The sequence below is a fragment of the Varroa jacobsoni genome, unplaced genomic scaffold (assembly GCF_002532875.2).
Source record: "Varroa jacobsoni isolate VJ856 unplaced genomic scaffold, vjacob_1.0 scaffold_721, whole genome shotgun sequence".
In the NCBI taxonomy this organism is placed as follows: Eukaryota; Metazoa; Arthropoda; class Arachnida; order Mesostigmata; family Varroidae; genus Varroa; species Varroa jacobsoni.
In genome coordinates, this window is record NW_019213623.1 from 71,041 (window position 1) to 91,174 (window position 20,134).

The following is a 20,134-nucleotide window of genomic DNA, read 5'->3' on the forward strand; positions in this document are numbered from 1 at the left end:
CTTAGCTAGCTGCTTTTAGCTGTTTTTCTCATTAGTGTAGAACAAATGATGAGCTCCCACGATCTTCATAGGGCGACCGCTCGTGATCGAGCTTCATCATTTGATCATGAGATTTGATCAGCCTAGATGCTGCCTACTTGTTTACAGCTTGTTCATTGAAATGGATATGATGCTTCACAGCTGGGATTCGTGGAACGGAAGATTCAGTTGCTAAAAGATGGCGCGATCTATAGCCTTTGCCCATGCTTTACAAAAGTAAATTTATTTTGTGATGCAACTTCAATATGTAATGTGAAGAAGTCTTTTCAATGGCCAATTTTCTTAAGTTACTTAAAATCTAGCTCTGTCTTTGTTATCTTTTAAAAAACGGCTCTCTCTCTCACACATGAGCCTATTTTTATTTATTCGTAGATTGTTTGAACATCTACTATCGGTTGCTGGAAAAACGAGTGAGTCCTGTGTATGTATAATTGTCATACTGTATGTTCTCGGGATTCAGAATTTTACGATAAATGGTTTAGCGGCACTATCAATCTGGCACAACCACATCAAAGAATATAAACTATAATTTAAATGTTCATCGATTTTATTTAAATGACATGCTTTAATTAAATACTTGAGTGAGGGGGTGAACCAGCAATATAACGCATGGTCTGGTCGATGTCCGTAACCCGCGGAAGAGTAACTTTGCTTTGCAAAGTCCATTATTTTCCTTGTACACCTTCAATGAAACCACGATGAAAAACATAGCCAACCTGTATTTGAACATAGATAGGTAAGCCAAAGATCTCGGTTTAGCTCTGCTACGGAACTGTACGCTTCGAATTGAAACAGAGATGTATTTTCGTTGAACGTTTTGGTAAAACAAATGATGAAAGGAGTTCTGTCGAATACGGTGTATGTGTCTGAGCGCGTGCTCGAAAAAATGTTGTATCTGCTTTTTTGGATAGATACTATTTAGGCGGGTAAATGCCTCGCTGCCCGGGGACCCAACACCTATTGGCATGTGTTAGGAGAGGCGAGTAGAGGTTTAGTTCAAAACTGGGGGTTTTAGTGGGTTGGGACTGTCTCCATAGGCCGTATCGCTGAAAGCGTCTCGAGCGGGGCTCCTACCAACGATGAGAATGTGGTAGTCAAACGACGGGCGCTGCAACGTGAATAAATGGGTGATTCCTACATATAACCGAGTGCATCAATTAATGGATTGCTATTCATTTTTTGTGATCGATCACCAAAGTTATTTTCGTTCTAGCGAATACAGGGATGAAAGTCACCACGAAGCATATAAGCATGAGGACGATTAACCATTCGCCAAAAGTGCTCCATGTCATTCCCTCAGGATAGATTCGGCCATGATCAGGTGAAGGTTTGAGCTTCTCAATGTCATCCATTGAAGGCAGTCTAATAATAACTGCAAAAGTATAATGGGTATTTCAATATAAGAATCTATTTAAGTGATGAATTGTAGCTTAAAAGAACAGCCGCATGGAAATTGGAATTACAGAAGTAAATGCAAATTTACACCGTTTAACTTACCTAGAAGGCCGCTGAGAAGGCTTCCTAATAGAATTACTACCCTAGAAATGAACATTTTATTCATATAATTAGGCCTTTCGATGAGAAAGGTGATATAAGTGATTATGATCATCATCCCAATGCCGGAACCGAAGAAGACTGCTGCCCCGACCAAATGTGGTACGAGGACAACCCAAGTCCAATCGCCGTCTCGTCGTAGATGGCCTAGATTGTGGTTTTTGCGAAAAGATAGATGCAAGTTTATTTTAATTATATTGTATCGATGTCATGAGCTTGAGGAGATTGGTTGAACCCAGATGTGATTATATAATTTGAAATACGATCAAAAGCCCTGAACGTAAGATACTGCGCAGTTTTGTTCTAGAAATAAAAAGCAATAAATAGGTTCAAAAGTAATATCTTGGATGAACAGAATAGGCTCAAGTAAACTCAATCAAATAGTTTAAACTAGTAAAACCAATTTTGCAGCATTAAAGCGAAATATCTATGGACGGTTTTTTACCTATTCAGGCAGCATTTGACACTGGTCCTTTACACGCTGACATAGAAACTGGTAAGCATTTTCAAATTGCTGGTGAACTAATACACGCGTCAACATTTTATAGCATCGCTTTTGCGGCGATAGCTGTCGTCACCACTCCTTGAGGCGCGCCTCTGATGCTGTTTTCCGTGCTCTCAGCTAGAACTTAATCGTACTGGAACATTTATTTCCTGTCCAACCCACCAGTTAAGGATTCTCGAGATCTGTTGAATTAGCAGGCCACCGCAGCACCTAAACGTCATCGGCAACGAATAGCCTAGGGATACTCCGAGTACTATGACAATTACCTTTTATGCTGTTTCTGCTGCTCTAGTATTCCTTATGTGAAATATATCATCCCAGTGCCTCTGCCATTGATAGATGTTTGATTTTCGGCACGGTGCACTTTTCGAAATAGAGTTTGCCAACACACCTAACGGTACGACCAGCGTTTTTCCTAATTTCAAAACAGAAACTGTCCGAGAAACAGACGCTCTCAACGGTGTAACTTTCTATTTGGTTTACTCAATCAGGGCAAGCTTATTACATTTGAGCACTCAACCGAAGCTTCTTGGCCTAGTCTACCGCTCTTGAACTTAGGCTCTTTAAGTTGACGACGAAGCGTAATTTTAGAGTCCGCGGTCTTTTAATCTGCTTTGAAGGGTATTATATAGGATGAATGATCTATCTTTCTGTGCTTTGTACTGTAGCTTTTTTGATTCTTGTTTCCGATTTTAGGCAACGACAGCGGGAGGTTTTCTCCAGCTTCCTAGCAACGCTGGCGACTGCATGTTAAGCAAAATAAAACATTTCAGCAGTTTCATGTTTTGTACATTTCTTTTAACGAAGCAATCTACGAGCCCTGGCGTTTTCTGTTCCGCAGCAATATCTGTTCATTTTCCTATTGGGACACTCTACGTGCACAAACATACAAAATCACGGAAAAACACTTACATCGCTCAAGCTCACCTAAACACCACCACTTAAGATATGACAATAGTCGTATCAGATGATGAGATACGACGGGCCGGTCGTACACAGTACGAGATGCTGGCCCGAAACACGGATGCTGGCCTGGCTGAAATCCGATCAGAGCAAACTATCACGCCTCCGATCGCTGAGACATGGCATGCCAGTTTTACATGCTACATCATTTGTTGGCAGTTTGAAATAGTTTGCCGTTGTCTTTGTTGGCACGTGCGGTATGCCGCTTCCCTAAGACAAAAACCTATCGCAGATGTTTCGCTTTAGCGCTACGCATCTCGTAAACTTGAAAATTGAAACTGTTTGGTCAAGCTGATTTGAATCTATTTGATACTGTGTGCGAAAAGTCTTTCCAAATCAACGCTTCGTAGATGATTGAAGCTGATGATACCTAACAATGTAAGAATTAGATCCAATTTACAGCTATCCCAACAGCATTAAACTGCGCAAAGCAACCATAAAAGATCTAGGTTCAATGAACTTCTGCATAAAACTTGAAACGTAGAGGTTCAATTAACTTACCTACCGGATTAGTGGCAACACCAAAGAGTCCGATGCACATGTAGAAGCCCGATATTACTAAGAGCTTTCCAAGCCGCGAAATGATCCTGGAGCCTTTAGAGTTTTGTGCCTCGACGATGAGATAGTACAGGTAGATACCTAAACAGACTGCAAACGCTTGGGTCAGAATGGTATGCAAGGTGAGGTGTGTGAATGGAGGAAGCAGCACGGCCGAACCGTATAGCAGGGCTACAGAATTATGAAACCCGCCCAAAAGATAGCACACAGAGCTAAATGGACCAAATCCAAAAGCATAGACTAGTCGCAAAATATTTGGCATACGATAGACTGAAAACAACAGTTGAGTAACGGGCATAGCTCATCGAATGTAAGAGACATCGTTTCAAGCACCTCCGTTAGAACATGATATGCAACCTTTAATTATTAATGCTAATATTAAATTTTGTAAATATATATGTATTTATATAATAAATATATTATTATAGATATTAACTAATATATAAGCTTTTTTGTAAATATATATATATATATATATATACTATACAGACTAAACACCTTTAATTTTAACCAAGTGCATTTAGCGCCATTGTGAGATCACGTGGTAAATCACGGCTTTCCTTAATTGTCAATGATTCACATGTCGTCATCACCTCATTATTTGCCACCAAAGCATCAAAGGTCAGATTCAGGCTCGTATAAGCGAATGCGTACGTCGGTCCGTATGTTTCTGTGACTATTGGCAAAAACTTCGGATCGACTACCAACGGAAAAACGCCTGTGCCTAGCCGCGAAATTCTTCGTGATTAAAGAATCTGCACAACAAATGTATTTAATCATCCTATTTTTTCAACAGCAGAGATTAGCTTGAATTCGTAGCTATACGCCTCGATCTGTACTCGTGGTCAATTTCTGTAACTTGGATCCCCACTTCTACAGTAGGGAACAGATGGTGCCGCCTGGGCTCAAGTGATCTCTGAACAACTTGTTGTGACGGATTGCAATTCGCGGGTCATTAGTGTCTGGGTAAATATCAATAGATACGCGTGAGGTCGTTTGTCACACTTGAAAGCTCCATAAGTGAATGAGCCTTGAATAAAATTAGAGTAGATGGACAGAACTTTGGGCCCCGTACTAAGAGACTTGCAACGCATATGAATGCGAGTTTGCCTTCTGACCTTATAATGTACTACAATATTGTAGCAATAATAACAACACTTGGAGAAACTTTGAACTGTTGAATTTCTGGTTCGATTTTGCTTAATTCAATAAATCATCATGCACTACTTTGCTAAGAACTATAGTTCTAAGTGCTTAACTATAGTGCCAGTAGTCGAACTTCTAAATAGTCGTAGCCCGCGGGGAAATCCTGAGTTTTGCCATAAACCCTTCCGATGTACGATGTATCGTTGAAGTTTGACTATAACCTTAATCGAATGCAGCGGAGGCGGTCACAAGAGAGGCGATGAGAAGCGAAAACAGATAAACTCGATAGATACGATAAGATGAAATGACCACGTTGCTTCAGGAAATTGTAGATACGATACTTCAAACATGCTAAGAATGTGCAATGAAGCCTATCTAGTTGAACGAAAAGATAAACACAAATCGTGTCGCAAATACACCCTTTGTCCAGCCGTCTATTACGACAGACGGCTGGACAAGACGAAGATTTACATTATCTCAACAGGAAGGCAGCAAGTTTGGTGGACTATGCACTAACTGGGGCAAATTTGTGCCCAGGCAATCACTCGAAATTGGATTAGTTCCAGCACAGCAGCTTATGCTTCTAAGATTCTGGGGATGGCACTTATTGCCACATGGATGATTTGACATGCAGCAGGTTATATGAATATATCTAAGTGTTTGACTGCCTAGCACTCGTTTAAGCAACTCGTGTAAATTCGGTGAAATTTAAGGAGATGTTAAGTGAATTGCAAGTATACATAAAAAAAAGAACGAGTTTTTCTTTTCTCTTTAACCTCTAGAATTAAAGTTACACAGTAGCATCAATAAAGCGTAAAATTATTTTCGAAATCTAGCTTCCTTTGCTTATTTTTCAGGCGCATTTTTAACACTGATCCCGCACTAGATTTAATTTGTTTCTGTGTGCAATGATCAAATGAAGGACTAATAAGACTTTGCTAGTTAAGCTACTTACACATGAGTCCGACGAGATTCATGCCCATGGAGAAGATGGAACTCTGAGGTGGGTCACCGCCTGCGTCGGATATATAGGGCAGCCAAGCTGGGACATCGCCTTGATGCACTGCGAGTCCATACGATGTGAAAATCGATAGAAACGCAATCATCATTCCCAACAGGGGCAGATAATGAAGGTTTTGGAGAATGACGAAGCGCGTGTTTGCATCCTCCGAATCAGAATCACGTGTCTGACTACGGCTGCTGTGAATGTTGAAAGTGTTCGCTAATTTGATTAGGGAGCCACCTGTAGTCCATGTGTAATAGTTCGATTTGCTTACTTTAAAGTGGCCCTGATTCTCCCCTACCCTTATTCCCGTAACGCTTCGTATCTAAACTGTATTGCACGAATAAAGAACAGCCAGTATTAAAAAGGTCAGCAAAAGCTCTTGAAGAACTTTTCTTTAATACCATTTATCCAAAGGCTTCATACGTTTTTAGCAACGGGATATTGAAACAGTCACGTGACTATACGCAACTCAAAAAGGCGAGCAGCGCTACATCGTAGAAATAAGTTCCCGCGTATCCGATACGCTATTAATGCCGTATAAGTATTTTCTAGCAAAAATGTCTAAATAATTTTATTCTTTAGCAAGGGGTTGCGTTTTCCTTATAGATGATGAGGCTTTAGTCTAAAGTGATCATCGTTCAAAGTAGCGTTTGAACTCTAGCCTCAGTGTGTGGTCAGTTTATGGAACATCAACACTTAGCCAGCGTCTTTACGTCTTGATTACTACGTCCTGTTATTACCTTAAGTTAAAGTTCCAACACTACTCTAGGTAGAACTTGGAAAGAAAATCATACACGATATCGCCTGCCAATGTTGCGTCTAATTGTAGACCGCAATAGCTCTCAACAAAAGCCTCATGCACCTAATTGTAGGCCTATTATATTACAATCGTAGGTCCTTAGACCCAGCCATTACTTCAAATTTCAGAGTAGAAATGTTTGTTCTATTGAATTGGTGTAAATATACAGGAGCTTGCAAACTGAGTTGCTGTAGCAATAACAGTTCAATAACAGTATACGTTTATTTCAGAAGTGGTTCTACTAATCGTACGGATAATTGTTCAAGTACGAAGAACTTCTGATATTAGCTGATTTAGCACATTGAGGATTTCCTCACCTTTGGTTGATTGCAGTAGAAATAACGGAAACATTTTGAGTTAGGAAGTGATCTTACATAGCATATTTGGTTTTTTTTGCCTGAAGCAAGCTTTATGGGAAACACGAGAGTATTGAATTATGCTAATCCATCGTGTGAAAATTGAAGACAACACCTTCCATTAGACGCATTACGTCATTTCCGTATCAATTTTGCTTCTACTGAAGTTCACGTGCTCTGAAGCCAGCGAAGGCTAGCACACACAAAAGGAGACAATAAGATAATAAATTGTACTTTCTGGCGTACTACATAATAATAACAACAACATTATAAATTATCTGGGAGCAATTTCTCATAGTCCATTACGATGCTGTATATGGAGAGAACAAAAAAAAATAATGAATAATAGACACTGGCCTCGATTTGCGAGTACAATAGAGATATACGATGCGGATATCTTCTCGTACATCTTTGGCCTCCGCCGTTGATTCTTCTGGAATTATTTAAGGATTCCAGATGGTGAATCACTATGGGAACAGCTTTCTAGCAAGAATCTCGATTTTTATATCGAGGTATATATATATATAGATCGACTCTTTTTGCGTAACACTTTCAGGTAACTAGTTTTCTGTTTGTCTCAAAAGCGCAAATTCTTTCCCTGCAAACATCTCTTTCAAAAGCCAGCTATAAATTAACTCTGTGAGGGCATCGCAGCGAGCGATGACCATTATCATCGACGTTATGGCAACACAGGAAAATCTCTTTTAAGCGGAAGGCAATCAGTGGTTGATTGAGCACATTGATTCCTCAACCTTCGATCGGTAACGATCCGCTTTCGTGTTCATCAATGAATAAAAACCTAGTGATGACCTTCATAGAGTAGCAAATATTTGACTCCCTCATACGAACGTTTGTTCAAAAAACATTTTGGGCGAAAGCAAATACTAGCTGGCGGCTAACTAGGGCTAGGGAGCTGATAGAGACGACAACGATAGGGTCATATTGGCGTCAATGCAATTGGCATAAACACGATTCATAGACAGAATATGTTTGTCGCAAATGTTATGTGTTCACATGACAACAAACTATCTCGCAATACGTAAGCAGATTAGGCCTAAACTACGAGGATTTGCAACGCATCTATCGTACGAATGTAGGACACGTTCGAAACCGGTTCAGAATAGTGAAATATGTATCAGCCCAGAACATTGATGACCGATAAATACACGTTACCACCCATTCATGTTTTGTTTGCTCCTATATGGTCTTTGTCAGCATATATATTGTGTGAATCTACAAGCTTCAGTAATTGAGAAAATGTTCGTACTTTGCCGGCGGTCACATATTTTCTTATCTACTTAAGGAACTAAAAAGGATACGATATGTCATAGGAACATCTACGTTTTTACTAAAGCACAAAAATGTTCGTGCAAATAATCGTTTTAAAAAATGCTCGGCTTTTCCCTATTACACGCTTCTTTCGAGGCATTCTAAAGCAACAGTTGCTTGTGAATTTATTGTTAAGATCATTAGTAATTGACATACAAAATGGAACTGTTATCTGAATTGTCATTCGTGTCCAAAATGACATGGACCATGGACAAGGAGGAACCTTAAAGGCTCTAATCAAGGCCAGCTTCAGACCTAGTCGGTTAGTTTCGTATGGCCTCTGCTCAGTCCGCAGACAGAATTTGTTACTTGACCAAAATCATTTAAGCTCTATAATCGCGCTCGGCTCCTCCTTACTCAACATACGGTTTCGAGACTGCCACAAATGGGTGAGTTGAAAATAAAATTTCAGCCAGAAAGCGGAGCGCCACATTGGCTTTAAGGTAGCTAGCTATACTGCTGGGAAAGGGCGGGTTATTAATAACAGATTCTTTTTTTCGGTACGCTATATAGTCAAAATAATATAGGCTGTCATATTTTCAAGTTGGGGCTACAAAAAAGCCTTATTGTACCTATTTTTTGACAAAATATAGAATAGATCCACGCGTACACTTTAAGATTTCGTCGAAAAAGAGAACCATTTCAAACTTACCTAAGGTCGATCGTAACGTCCCTAGCAGCTGTATTTACCCAAACCATTTGGTTCAATCCGATATGTTCCGCCTTAGCTTCTCTAGCAGTAAGGATACAACGTCATGGGTTAAAAAGTAGGTTTTTCTCTGTCTCCCTTTATATACGATCACTGTTTAATGATCAGCACATTGAGTAGCGATGGAACATTTCTGATTCCAATTCCACTAAATCCATTAAAATACGCTAGTCGTAACAGATTAGGAATTATCAGCAGAGCACTCCGTAATCTGTTCGTATACCGGAACGTAGCTTTAGCAAAACAACTCGTGTAAGCCAATCACTCGAGCACTGTCCGTCACATATAATTTGATATAACTAATATCAGCATCGATCAACGGCAGATGCGAGATATTGCACGAAGCAAAGGACAAATGAAAAGTTTTTTTCCTCTAGGTGATCGACACAAGAAAGGGCCGTGCCTGTCGTGTTGGACACGCCTTCGCAAACTCAAAGGACCAAGTGAGGGACACTGTGGCATCTGTGCGAAATATATAAGGAAGAGCGTCAGAATTTTTCGTAAGCGGTGGCGATAGTCGTTCGCGCAGAGAGGGTAAAATCACTCCGCTCCTGTAGACGGCATCGCGTCGAGACGTCATGCGCTTACTAATAAGACCAACGTTAACCGTCAGCTAACAGATCAGCTACAGCAGACGAGCCATATCGAGAATGGCTGCAGATTGCCAGCTGGAATAGTTATCCTGTAGTCCGCTTCACGAAAAGCGAAATAGCGTGTGGATTCGCACGTTTAAGGTTTTAAACATGTATACATGGTAGTGTTTCTATATCTGCTTTGCGAAGACATCGGGTATTGCATTTAGTACCGATGAGGAATGACTCTAGTAGTATCAGTACAATATGCTGCATGATAGCAACAAAGGCTCGTGGTTGAATTGATGACTGCCGAGAAACAATGATTTATCTGTGACAGGCATGCAGAGTCTTCAAGAGCGATCAAAAAGAGAGAGAGAGACTTGTGCTATGCACATAAAATTTATCACATTCAAGTACGCGGACGACGGTGATATAGCTGAGGGCGTCGCTATGCCTTCATCTTGAAGTGTTTCCGAAGGCATATACTAGCTAGACTTATGCAGATGTGGCGAACTGTATCGTAACCCTGCTTTCAACGACGAAATTTTATGGGTAGCATAGCAAAATTCCCTTGATAACGCGATTACTGAAATCATAATGGAAAGTGTTGTCAATTATGTTTAACTTTCCAATGAACAACGAAAAAGTTAGTCTTGCCACAAGTTAGTGAATCATTATTATCTTTAGGGGGCATTCGTCTTTTTAATGTGTTTCGTAATGCTGGAAAAATTAAGATGCAACACGCGCTGTAGAGTTTTTCATGTGGTCTTAGATTAGTGTTCATGATTTTTTTTTAAAAAAATTCAAAATCGCTCAGATGTTCCAGTGGCAATTCAGTGAAGCTGATTCCCGATTATTTGACTAAGCTTCGCTCTGTTTGTCTGTCTGATGCAGCGCATTTCGTTCGTACGGTCTGAATCGACCTTCTCACCATTCACCCGGTGGAGAACCATTAACGCTTTCATATTTTCATCATAAATAGTACTCATTTTAATTATTTCGTTTAAGTAACGCACTATTGCGCTCTCGTTAAGGGCTAAAAACAGAGTTACTTCAATAGGCAAGATTGCTTTACGAAAACAATCTTTGTCTTTCCATCCGTGGGGAGCCTTATCTGAATTGTACATGTTTCATATCGTATTGCTCGTACGTTCAAAACATGGACAAGGTACACTCGGAATGTTCCTTTCGTTTGAATAACAGGGTCTGCTGTATAGCTACATTAGGTGGGCAGGAAGGGCTATTGTCCTTAGCGTGGCAGAGGTTTTGGACAGGATTATTTGAAGAAGGCAGCAAGCCAAACGTGCTCTTCACATCTTCTCCAATCCTTTGGAATGATCATCGATTTATGTGCGAAACGCAGTCATGTACTGATTTATTTTCGGATTGATTTTTATGCCAAATTACATCCCTTACAGGATTATCTAAGTTAAAATGTCTATTCTTGCATTTATAGACCTTTTCCAGTCACTGGAAATTAGTCCTTGAAAAAGAGTTGTTCAGCTCAACCGCATCAGGTTCAAGTGGCGCCCCTAGACGAATTCGTTTACCTACAATGTACACGAATGATAAGATTTAATGAGACGTCTTCTTGGCGACAAAAGTTGTCTGCAGTCTGCCGCGTTGTGAATACGAGATGAATTCGTCAATCGGCTCTACCTAACCTTCGCTCATGTACGCGCTTCGACTTACGAGTCAGTAACGCCCAACGCTTCGACTCAGTTTTAAGCCCGTGTACAGCAGACGTGCACGGATCGAGTCGGCTGTCGGCCGACGTCAGACGGATACTCGTTGATCGAAGACGCGCCCCACTGCTTAGCAAAAGTGCTGAAGGGCACCAGTCGTTATAACTTATAGCCGAGCGTACCTATCCGTATTACGCTTAAATGCTGATCGTGTATGGGATAGGTGGCTTTAGTCAAATTGCAAAAGCAGACATATTAACGCCAGGAGGGAGAAAGGAGTCAATTCTAGCAATACTAATAAGCTTCACAACAAGCCTTAAGGAAAAATTCTACTTTAATTCTCGTATAGGTCAAAATTGGATACATTCATTTAGGCTAAACGACCATAAGATACTTAAAAAATTGATATTAAAATGCGTTGTATAAGTACACTTACGAGTTGATGGGACGTGTGAAGTGAATCGCAGGCAAAGTCTCTGCTGAACATGATAACGACCCAGGTTTGGTGCCACCCTTTGAACTTCCGTCGGTTTGTCGAGAACTCCTATACCACAAGAAGAGATTTATAATATATTAGCTAACGAAATTATTATAAAATTAACGAAAAATGCCATCTAAACGTACTGACATGGGGAAAAACAGGGGCATCAATTAAGCAAATATCATTGTGGATCCATTGATAATCTACAGGTAATATACTAGGGAACTATCTATAATATATATATATAATAAAAAAAAAGTCCCTGTGTTTATTATATGGTTTGACTGACATTTCGATCAAAAATCTAAATTAGACGGTCAATCGACACACGCTTTTTCTATACTAAAATTATCCGGCAATACATAGAGCAGCCCTAAGAATGGCACTTTGGAATCATACGTGGTACTATATCTGAAGATACCTCCTGGGTACAGCATGCAAGACTTGCCTTCACTAAAAGGTATAGCCGGGGTGGGTTTTGCTGGGCTTATCTGGGTTTTCTCCAACAGACCCACGGAACGGCAAGGTACCTATACGCCATGGTAGCCATTTTCCAACGAAAGATAGATGCATGTTTATGATTAGCACAACAACGCACTCGAAGAGGTGCACACTGTCTGTCATGACAGGAGCAACAACACTTAGAAAAACAAATGCTGTTTTCGATATATATTTCTGTAGAGTGCTGTCGAAAGTGGCGATAAAAGGTAAATCTCTATCTGTCAGATAGAAACCCTTAAGTAATTTTTAAAGGTAGAGAAATGGTACTTTAATATGTTAGATGTGCTCGTCTTGATTGTTCACGCATCACAGCTAGTGCTCAGAGAGCTCCTTAGGAAGATGTGTGCTTGTGGATGGTATTACCGTGCCGAATCTCATTCCTGATGGCTTGTTTAAGAGAATCGCTGGCAGGATAGGCTACGGCAGCTATCGCCCTTTGTCCGATCAACGCCACATTGACTTGAATCTATGATATGAACATAAAAATTAAAGTCAATGCTCAATTTACTCATTTTCCTTAATCTAAGCCTCAACTGATGTGTGAAAATGAAGCCGCGTCACGCTTACGTTGGACTTTTCAGGGACCTGAAATCATTCACCTTCCATTCCTTTTTCGGACAATAACAAATACCTCTGATATGCACTGCACGTATGAGTATCAGCCTACGCCCAAATCACTTTGATCCTGCCACCGAAGTACTTTCTATACTGTTTGTCGCTATCGCGTCGCTTGATTTTTGCGTGGTAGGCGGCACAGAAAGGCTAGTGGCCTGTTTATGGCAGCCAGGCGAATCTCTTGGTGGTGCTAGAATGCACCACACGGGCTTACGGAAGTCCTGGATTTCGTTTGCAAGAAATCCATTTTCTCCTTTATTTTCATTGTTCCATTATAGCGCGTCATTACAATTAAGTTTCAATGACGATTTGCATAGTATGCGCCTCGAGCCATCTTGTACTAAGCCGGCGTAGAGCTCATTGCCCATACCCTTTTGTGCTTAAAAGCATCAGTAACTTGTTTAAATCGTTGCTCAAAAATCACCTGTCTTAAAACTTCCGCTTTCAAAAATGATCCACAAGTAACTAGCTGTTCTTCGTCCAGCGTTTACGAAGTTTCTCGACAGCGCGGTAGATTCGATCCGCACCGCCAAGAAACAAATGCTAAATCACCGAACGTTTAATGCCTTTCATAAACGATACCGTTGACCTTAAGTTCATTCTCTTTGACGTTTATCGGGTAATATCGAAATGGTCCGTGTGCAACATATATAATAAGTTTTGTCTGCCAGAAGACAATTTGCTAATTTCGGGCTTTGTAAGGAATCCTGTATTTTATGTAAATTTTTGCTGTAATTTTCTCTTTCGATTTTTCTCTTTAATGATGAGTGTAGATATTGTCAAATAGATGCCTCCATTTCAAGCAAGGCGCGTATTCAACGGGAGTACATCGTTAGGTACATAGTATGGCCGAATAAAAGCCAGAAAGTCGAGAGGTTTATTGAGCATTAACAACACCGATGCAGTTATTATCTGAAAAAGTCTACAAGGCGGATTTGTGGTGGTTGGACTTCGTTTAACATTGGAAAAATATTGCCAGATTTCAAACTGCTACTTGGAATTTTACGAATTTTAAAAGAAACCCAACTCTGTATTTTCTCTGTTCCAGTTCCGTGTGGGCAGTACAAGCTTACGAGTGTAGATTTGACATAGATAAAGCATTCTAGTTTCTAACGAAAGGTGTCAAAAGATAAAAGGAAAGTCATTTACCGTGTACCTGTACCTAACACCGAAACTTAACAATTTCCGGGCTGCCCCTTGTAACGAGCATCACCAGACAGACTGTCTTTGAGAAGAACAAACAGAGGTACTGTACCCGAAAAAGGTGCTAACCACTTTTAAGTGAAAATCAAAGCAAACATTTTTTGCGTTTCAAAATAATATTACTAAACCGAATATTCGCCATTTCTATTCATGGCCCCTTGTGTTTTCTCTAGGGACAGCATAATTAAATAAAAGGAGCGCTGCAGGGACCGAGGGAGATAATCATTTTATAGCACCAGATCTCATACCTAAATTGCCGAGTACCTAAAAATATATGCGGTCTAGCATTATTATGGTCGAAGACTACGCCTTTATGTTCGGTAGGTTGATTGACTTTTTTCCATAGCTTGATGTAATGTTGTCGTTAATTTGTCATCCATTTTTCGTCAGGCGTGACCAACTGCTAAGCAGAAATTAATTTTATTGAATTTTCACAGAAATATGATTAAGTAAATTCTTTTGCTTTTCTTCAAGTGGTTTAAAATTTTAGGGGTGTAAGTCTAGCAAATTTTTCCGTAGATGATTAACCTGTACGAGAAGCATCTGTCACACAAAAATCATTTTTAAGTTGTTCCTTCTGATGACGCACCTTGACCTTGACCTTGAACCGCATAGATTCGTTATGGGCCTTGGCAGCAGTTGTGCCTTTATTTATAACAATAAAATCAAATATTTTCTTTCAAATCTAGATCTGGCTAAAATTGATTTAGCACATTTACTACTATATAAATATACATGTGTACACATACTATCTGATCAAAACAGCACAGAAGCACACCTAAATGCTATAGCATTCTAGTTACTACGATCACACTACCACAATACGAGGTAAGTTTAAAGCAATGCCAAGTTAAGTTGATGCTTTGCTTAGCAGTTTTTTTTTGGAATATAATGATAATATGTTGCGATGCAGGCAAGTCTTCTGTTTGTTTGTTTTTTTTAAATTTCATTTCCCTTATTACACACCAAGATACACTACGAAATGTTCTATCTTTCAATAGTCAATTTCTTGTTCTGAAGAAGGCGGCTGGCGTTCGGTTCTCGAGCTCTAAATACATTTTGACATACCTTTGCAATTGCTATATGACAACAGTATGTAGTCAAGAACAAGCGTCTGTTAGCGGTGCTCTGGCGATATTTCGCTCTGAAAAATCCCAGTACAAACCTGTTGTTGTTTGGTTCCGGTGAACCCCGAAAACGTATGCAGTCATCATCATCATCATCTTGTTTGGGCGTCATCTTTTTTACGGGTTGCTCTCGTGCGCAATAACTCTCCATACAGGCCCAGGCTAACAGCGTCTACTGAAATGGTTCGTTGTGAAGGGTCTTAAGTTATCGGAGCCGGAGTAACTGGACTTTTGCAGGGGTCGATTTCGATGTTGATCGTCTGCGTGAAAAAGTAGAAACACATATTCTCTATTACCCATTGCGTGTTGTCGGATCACTCGTGGGGTCGTATTAGCAACCTTATCTTCATGCTTATAAAACAATCACTATCCATTGGATTTCTATCGCGTCAGCCTAGGCTGCCTGTTACGATGCAGCACTACACACGTCCATTAGAGTCCTTGAGCGAACAAGACTAGGAAGTTGCCCTACGGCAGCAGACGCAACTCTAATTAACTTTGCGATAGCTAAACTTCCGCTCGGCACAGGCAAAGGGGATTATACAATTCGCGATGGAAAAACCAAAGCACGTAACTTTCTTGATCTCATGATGCAGTCGTGCTCGGACACAACAAACTTCTCCTTACGATTTTCCCTAACAAAGGATGTAGTGTTCCGATGACAGTAAACTGGTTTCGGTAAATGCATACAAATAGAAGATAACAGGCAAATATAAGTTTAGGCGTTAGGTCGGGTATAGGGAGGACCAATTTTAAGTAGCGTCGCAGCGACATTGGAGCCTTATCGTATCGGTACCTTACTATCGTTGTCCGTCAATTTTCATTTATACAGAAAAAACAAGGAAGTTTTTTTCATACTTCGACGATCATTCGACCAGTTCTTTGATCTTAAAGTGATCCTCATATTTTTATCTTGGGAGGACATTAAAGCTTCCTAAACATTATTAGCAAACCAATGTTTAGCGCAAGGCGTTTCGTAGATAGTTTGAGTACATAGCGATCTGTTGGAGCAAAAGCAAAAGGGAGCAGATATTGCTGGTGTCATATGAGGGCCGTTTTAAAAACCATATTAATATTAAAGCAAGTGGCCAGATACCAGATTTGTTAGGTAAGCTAAGATCTACAGACTGACAAAAGTTGCCTAACCTTTACATTGTCATACGTGAATACTTAAAGATGTGAACCTGGAAAATAGGAATTGTATTTTTCCTAGTAGTAGTGAAATATTCTCAGGCCGAATAAATTTCTTCGATAGAAATTTATGAGAGACGATCGTATTTCCTTATATCTCAATAATCGTACCTATTTCGCTATAGCTGAGTGATCTGTGGTGATGTATTGTATTAAGTTGCCTCGTAAGTATCTCGCGAATTGGTCGCTTGTTGCTAACGGATTACTATGATCTTTTTTGGTCAAAATCAATTTCAGGTATTTACTTAACGTTACAAGACCTTGTGTTTTTGACATTTTTGCCTCTATCCGAGGTCGCCGAAGCATCGCGAGATATTCGTACCGCGTTCGGTGACAGCTTCGAAAGAAAAATATACACGTAAAGCAATTATTCTTCCTCAAAAATAGTTCTAGAAATTGTTTTTGAACTTGAGGCGAAACCTAACGCCTATTCTATTAATAAAAGCCGAAGAAAAATATATGAGAAATGTTTGTTGACACCTGTCATACGAATGCCAAAACGATTCGGGACAAACGGTCGTAGCAAGCTTGCGGAGCGAATAAGAAGCATTCTAACGGCTGGCTACCCGTAAACCACCAACTGGGTAGAAGATCGACTCACTCAAGAGCCTTGAACTTATTTGGCAGTTCAGTATAACCAGATTGTTAAGAAAACATTGCCGGTTGCATTGGTAAGGCTATATGTTAAAATATTCTCATGCCACATGTTATTACCTGTTGGCCAATTTACTAACGGGGAGAATTTCGGCCGTTTCCGAAAAATGACCGACCTGCAATCTGACTTGTCCTCTAGCTTGCGGAAAGGACCACCAGGTAGATAAGTGTATTGAGTCTTTCGATAAAGGTGAACATTGTCAGTGGGCGAGCAACGTTGTACATCAACTAATGCATCACCAATGTTCATTGAGTCTATCTATTGATAGGTATAATAGTTCATCGTGAATGTACGTCATATAGCTCATATAAGAATTATCGAATCAATTGGCGCAGTGCAGATTCTCAAATCATCAAGATGATCTTCTTTCGGATGTTAAATAACTCTATAATAAATATAAATATAAACCGATTCAATCTAATGAAAATAACTGCAGGTTAGGTATTTCGCACAGTAAACCGCGTCAGACGTAAAGCTCAAAGGAAGATACATCTTCACAACCTGAAATTTTCTTCGATAAGTGTCAGAATCCGATATCCGAAACGATAATAATTTACCAGTATGCTGAAAGCAACGTCAGAAATCAAAGTTCTTACTTGCACCAGTGACTGTCTTTGTTTATCCCCTATCGTCTGATGTAGGCAAACGTAGCCCATGCTCGAGTACAATCCCTGTTTAGATCACTGTTAACATATAAAAAAAAGTTACTTTTTACACATACAGATGAAAATCGGTGTATGAGCAATCTGTATCTATTGGCATGAATAATTCGAAAGTTTTCTTACTGTATCTTCTCCGTTTGCTCGCAAACTCTCAGACGTCTTGTTAGCTAATTGATAGTCTTGACGCACTGCGGCTGTACTTGTGACAAGAGTCTGATCCGACTTTTATAGAAGAGAAGCTTCTTTGGCTTGTTTCACTAGCAAACAGGCAAGCACAGACGTATAAACAAAAACGTGGCTTACAATGGTGTCACATCTTAACTATGAGAAATCTAGGATTTATATGTATACGTATATATCTTCAGCTAATCTATGTGTCGCTTATGATTGAGACGTAAAATAGGCTTAATGGCGGAACTAAAAAATACGATGAAAAACGTAACGTTTAAAAATCATCCGTACATTCTGTTCACAGGGTGATACAAAATCTTTTACCTTAAGTAAACGTGGCCTATTTCTCTTTGATAGATTTGTGAACGATTGCGCTGCCGAAATTACCCGAACGTCTAGCTCATACTCGAAACACTTTGGCCCGCTCGGTGTCGTGGGTAGCGGGTGCCCCTCTGTTTTCCGGATTATGTAATTTTAAGCGCTGACATAGTTCAAAGACTGCAGGTTCAGAGAAATCTTATTATATTACAAGAAAAACGTTCGGTCAAAGTATTGTACATGCATTTTTTAAATTACTATTACTCTCAAGCATCTGTGCGAGAAGCTCTTTTCACTCTGATTCTCTCTTGTCTGTGTAACGTTGGGTTAGATTTAGAGACATGGGCGTGGAACTTACCTTTTAAAGAAACAGGTTTTTTCTAAGGTCACACAAAAAAACAATATTTTGACTCACGTTTTATTATTACAGACTATTATAAAAAAAAAAAAAAAAAAAAAACTAGGTTTGCGCAAAGAAAAAAGAAGATTTCGAAAATAATAGCGAGCATTGTCGCGTTGTGTTGTATATTGAATGTTGAAGATATACGCATTTTTTAGCGTTCTAGGTGCGTCAAAACATTTCGGAGGAGATTAGTGCAAATAATAGGGACTTTTACAGGCTCTTGATTTGTAGCGCGTAAAGGCTCGAAAAACGAAATCACAGGACCTAATACTATTCGATGATAGAACGACGTAAATGATAGAAAAATGTGCGTCATCGTGAAAAACGACCTAAATAATGGTATCGCTATTATATGTCTAACAACGTATTGTCGGGCCATAAAATTATAGTATCAAAGGAGGCAGGGGATGACCATTTTCGACTTGTCTTCCCCGAACATCATTGCAAGTTACCAATAGACTAAACTAATAATTGAAACACACGTAATTCTATTGTATGTATCAACGATTGCTTGATCTTCTTACTTCTCCAGAAAATCAACTTTGAAGAATGTTTGGCGTTAGCCAATAGCATAGTGAAAACAAATTTTATCTATGCTGGTCCATTTCTATAATTCGCGGCCTACTTCGTACTCAACATCTGTCTAAGAAGGATAAGATTTCGGGTAGAGGTGTTCAGGATGGCAAAACGGACCTGCTAGATGTGAGATAGATAATTTAAATTGTGACATATTGTTTGCGATTACAAATAAGTTTCTTTCTATTTCAAAAATCAGGCGTAATGCTTTATGGTATAATTAACGACGTTTGTTAACAAAATGGGTATGAACATTCTGTCTTTGACCGATCCTTCTTCATTGGAAAGTATATCTTGCTACTGTGAAAGATCACAAGTTGTTAACTATGGGCAATTGTGAACGAGGTATCTAGTTCCACTCAAATTAGGTTCCTGCAAACTTATTTTTTTTTTTACGTAAACGTCATTCCAAGTTGCTGGAAAGAAACTTTTATCATGTGTGAGGCACGGCAAAGGCTAACAGAACTGCCTAAGTGTGAGTTCGCCGGTGTGGAAGCTTACATAATCGTCCCGAGTCCTCTTCGCACTGGATCTGCCGGGTAAAAAGAATAAGTCAACGACGGTTTTTACATAGTGAGAACAACAACGAGTCAATATTTACGATACGATGCGCAAATACGGTGATTAGCATGGCCATTTTGGTTTATTATTATTATCATCATCTATGAGTGATCTCCCTAGCGAGTACGTACTCGTGCCGTCACAAGCATCAAAGATCGACATTTACTGATCTTTGACTTGTAGCTTTCTTATATTTCTCAGCGTATTTTCTAATATTTAGTGTAATAAATCTCACTGATTCAACTCACCTGTTTCAGTCAATCGTTTATGGAATTTTATTATCCATATTATTTGCTGCTTCATGTACACTCACATGTACTATACACGGCATAAGGCGGCTTCCTTGTTTCCTACAATTGCCACAATCAGAGGCTGTGTTCGATGTCACGAGCAAAGCTACGTCGTCGGCTACGGCCCTGGTCGTGCGCATCGAACAACGTCAAAGG

The 20,134-nt window shown here is 39.7% G+C and overlaps 1 protein-coding gene across 8 annotated transcripts; it reads right to left on the bottom strand.

Moving 5' to 3' along the window:
• Window positions 1-568: 568 nt before the first annotated feature.
• Window positions 569-20,134, bottom strand: LOC111262987 (DNA damage-regulated autophagy modulator protein 2). Of its 8 annotated transcripts, none has more exons than XM_022837661.2 (11): window positions 19,937-20,134; window positions 19,629-19,659; window positions 18,155-18,328; window positions 17,783-17,916; window positions 15,190-15,411; window positions 11,661-11,768; window positions 5,721-5,962; window positions 3,563-3,718; window positions 1,537-1,740; window positions 1,306-1,411; window positions 569-1,147 (listed from the first exon to the last, which is right to left on the bottom strand). In XM_022837661.2, exons 5-11 carry the CDS (start codon window positions 15,300-15,302, stop codon window positions 1,051-1,053), a joined length of 1,026 nt encoding a protein of 341 aa, XP_022693396.1. In that variant the 5' UTR covers window positions 15,303-15,411; window positions 17,783-17,916; window positions 18,155-18,328; window positions 19,629-19,659; window positions 19,937-20,134; the 3' UTR covers window positions 569-1,050. The 8 variants fall into 8 exon arrangements, with proteins under 8 accessions (XP_022693396.1, XP_022693392.1, XP_022693398.1 ...); XM_022837657.2 differs by having other exon boundaries at window positions 5,721-5,965; XM_022837663.2 differs by having other exon boundaries at window positions 3,563-3,709; window positions 5,721-5,965; window positions 19,937-20,131.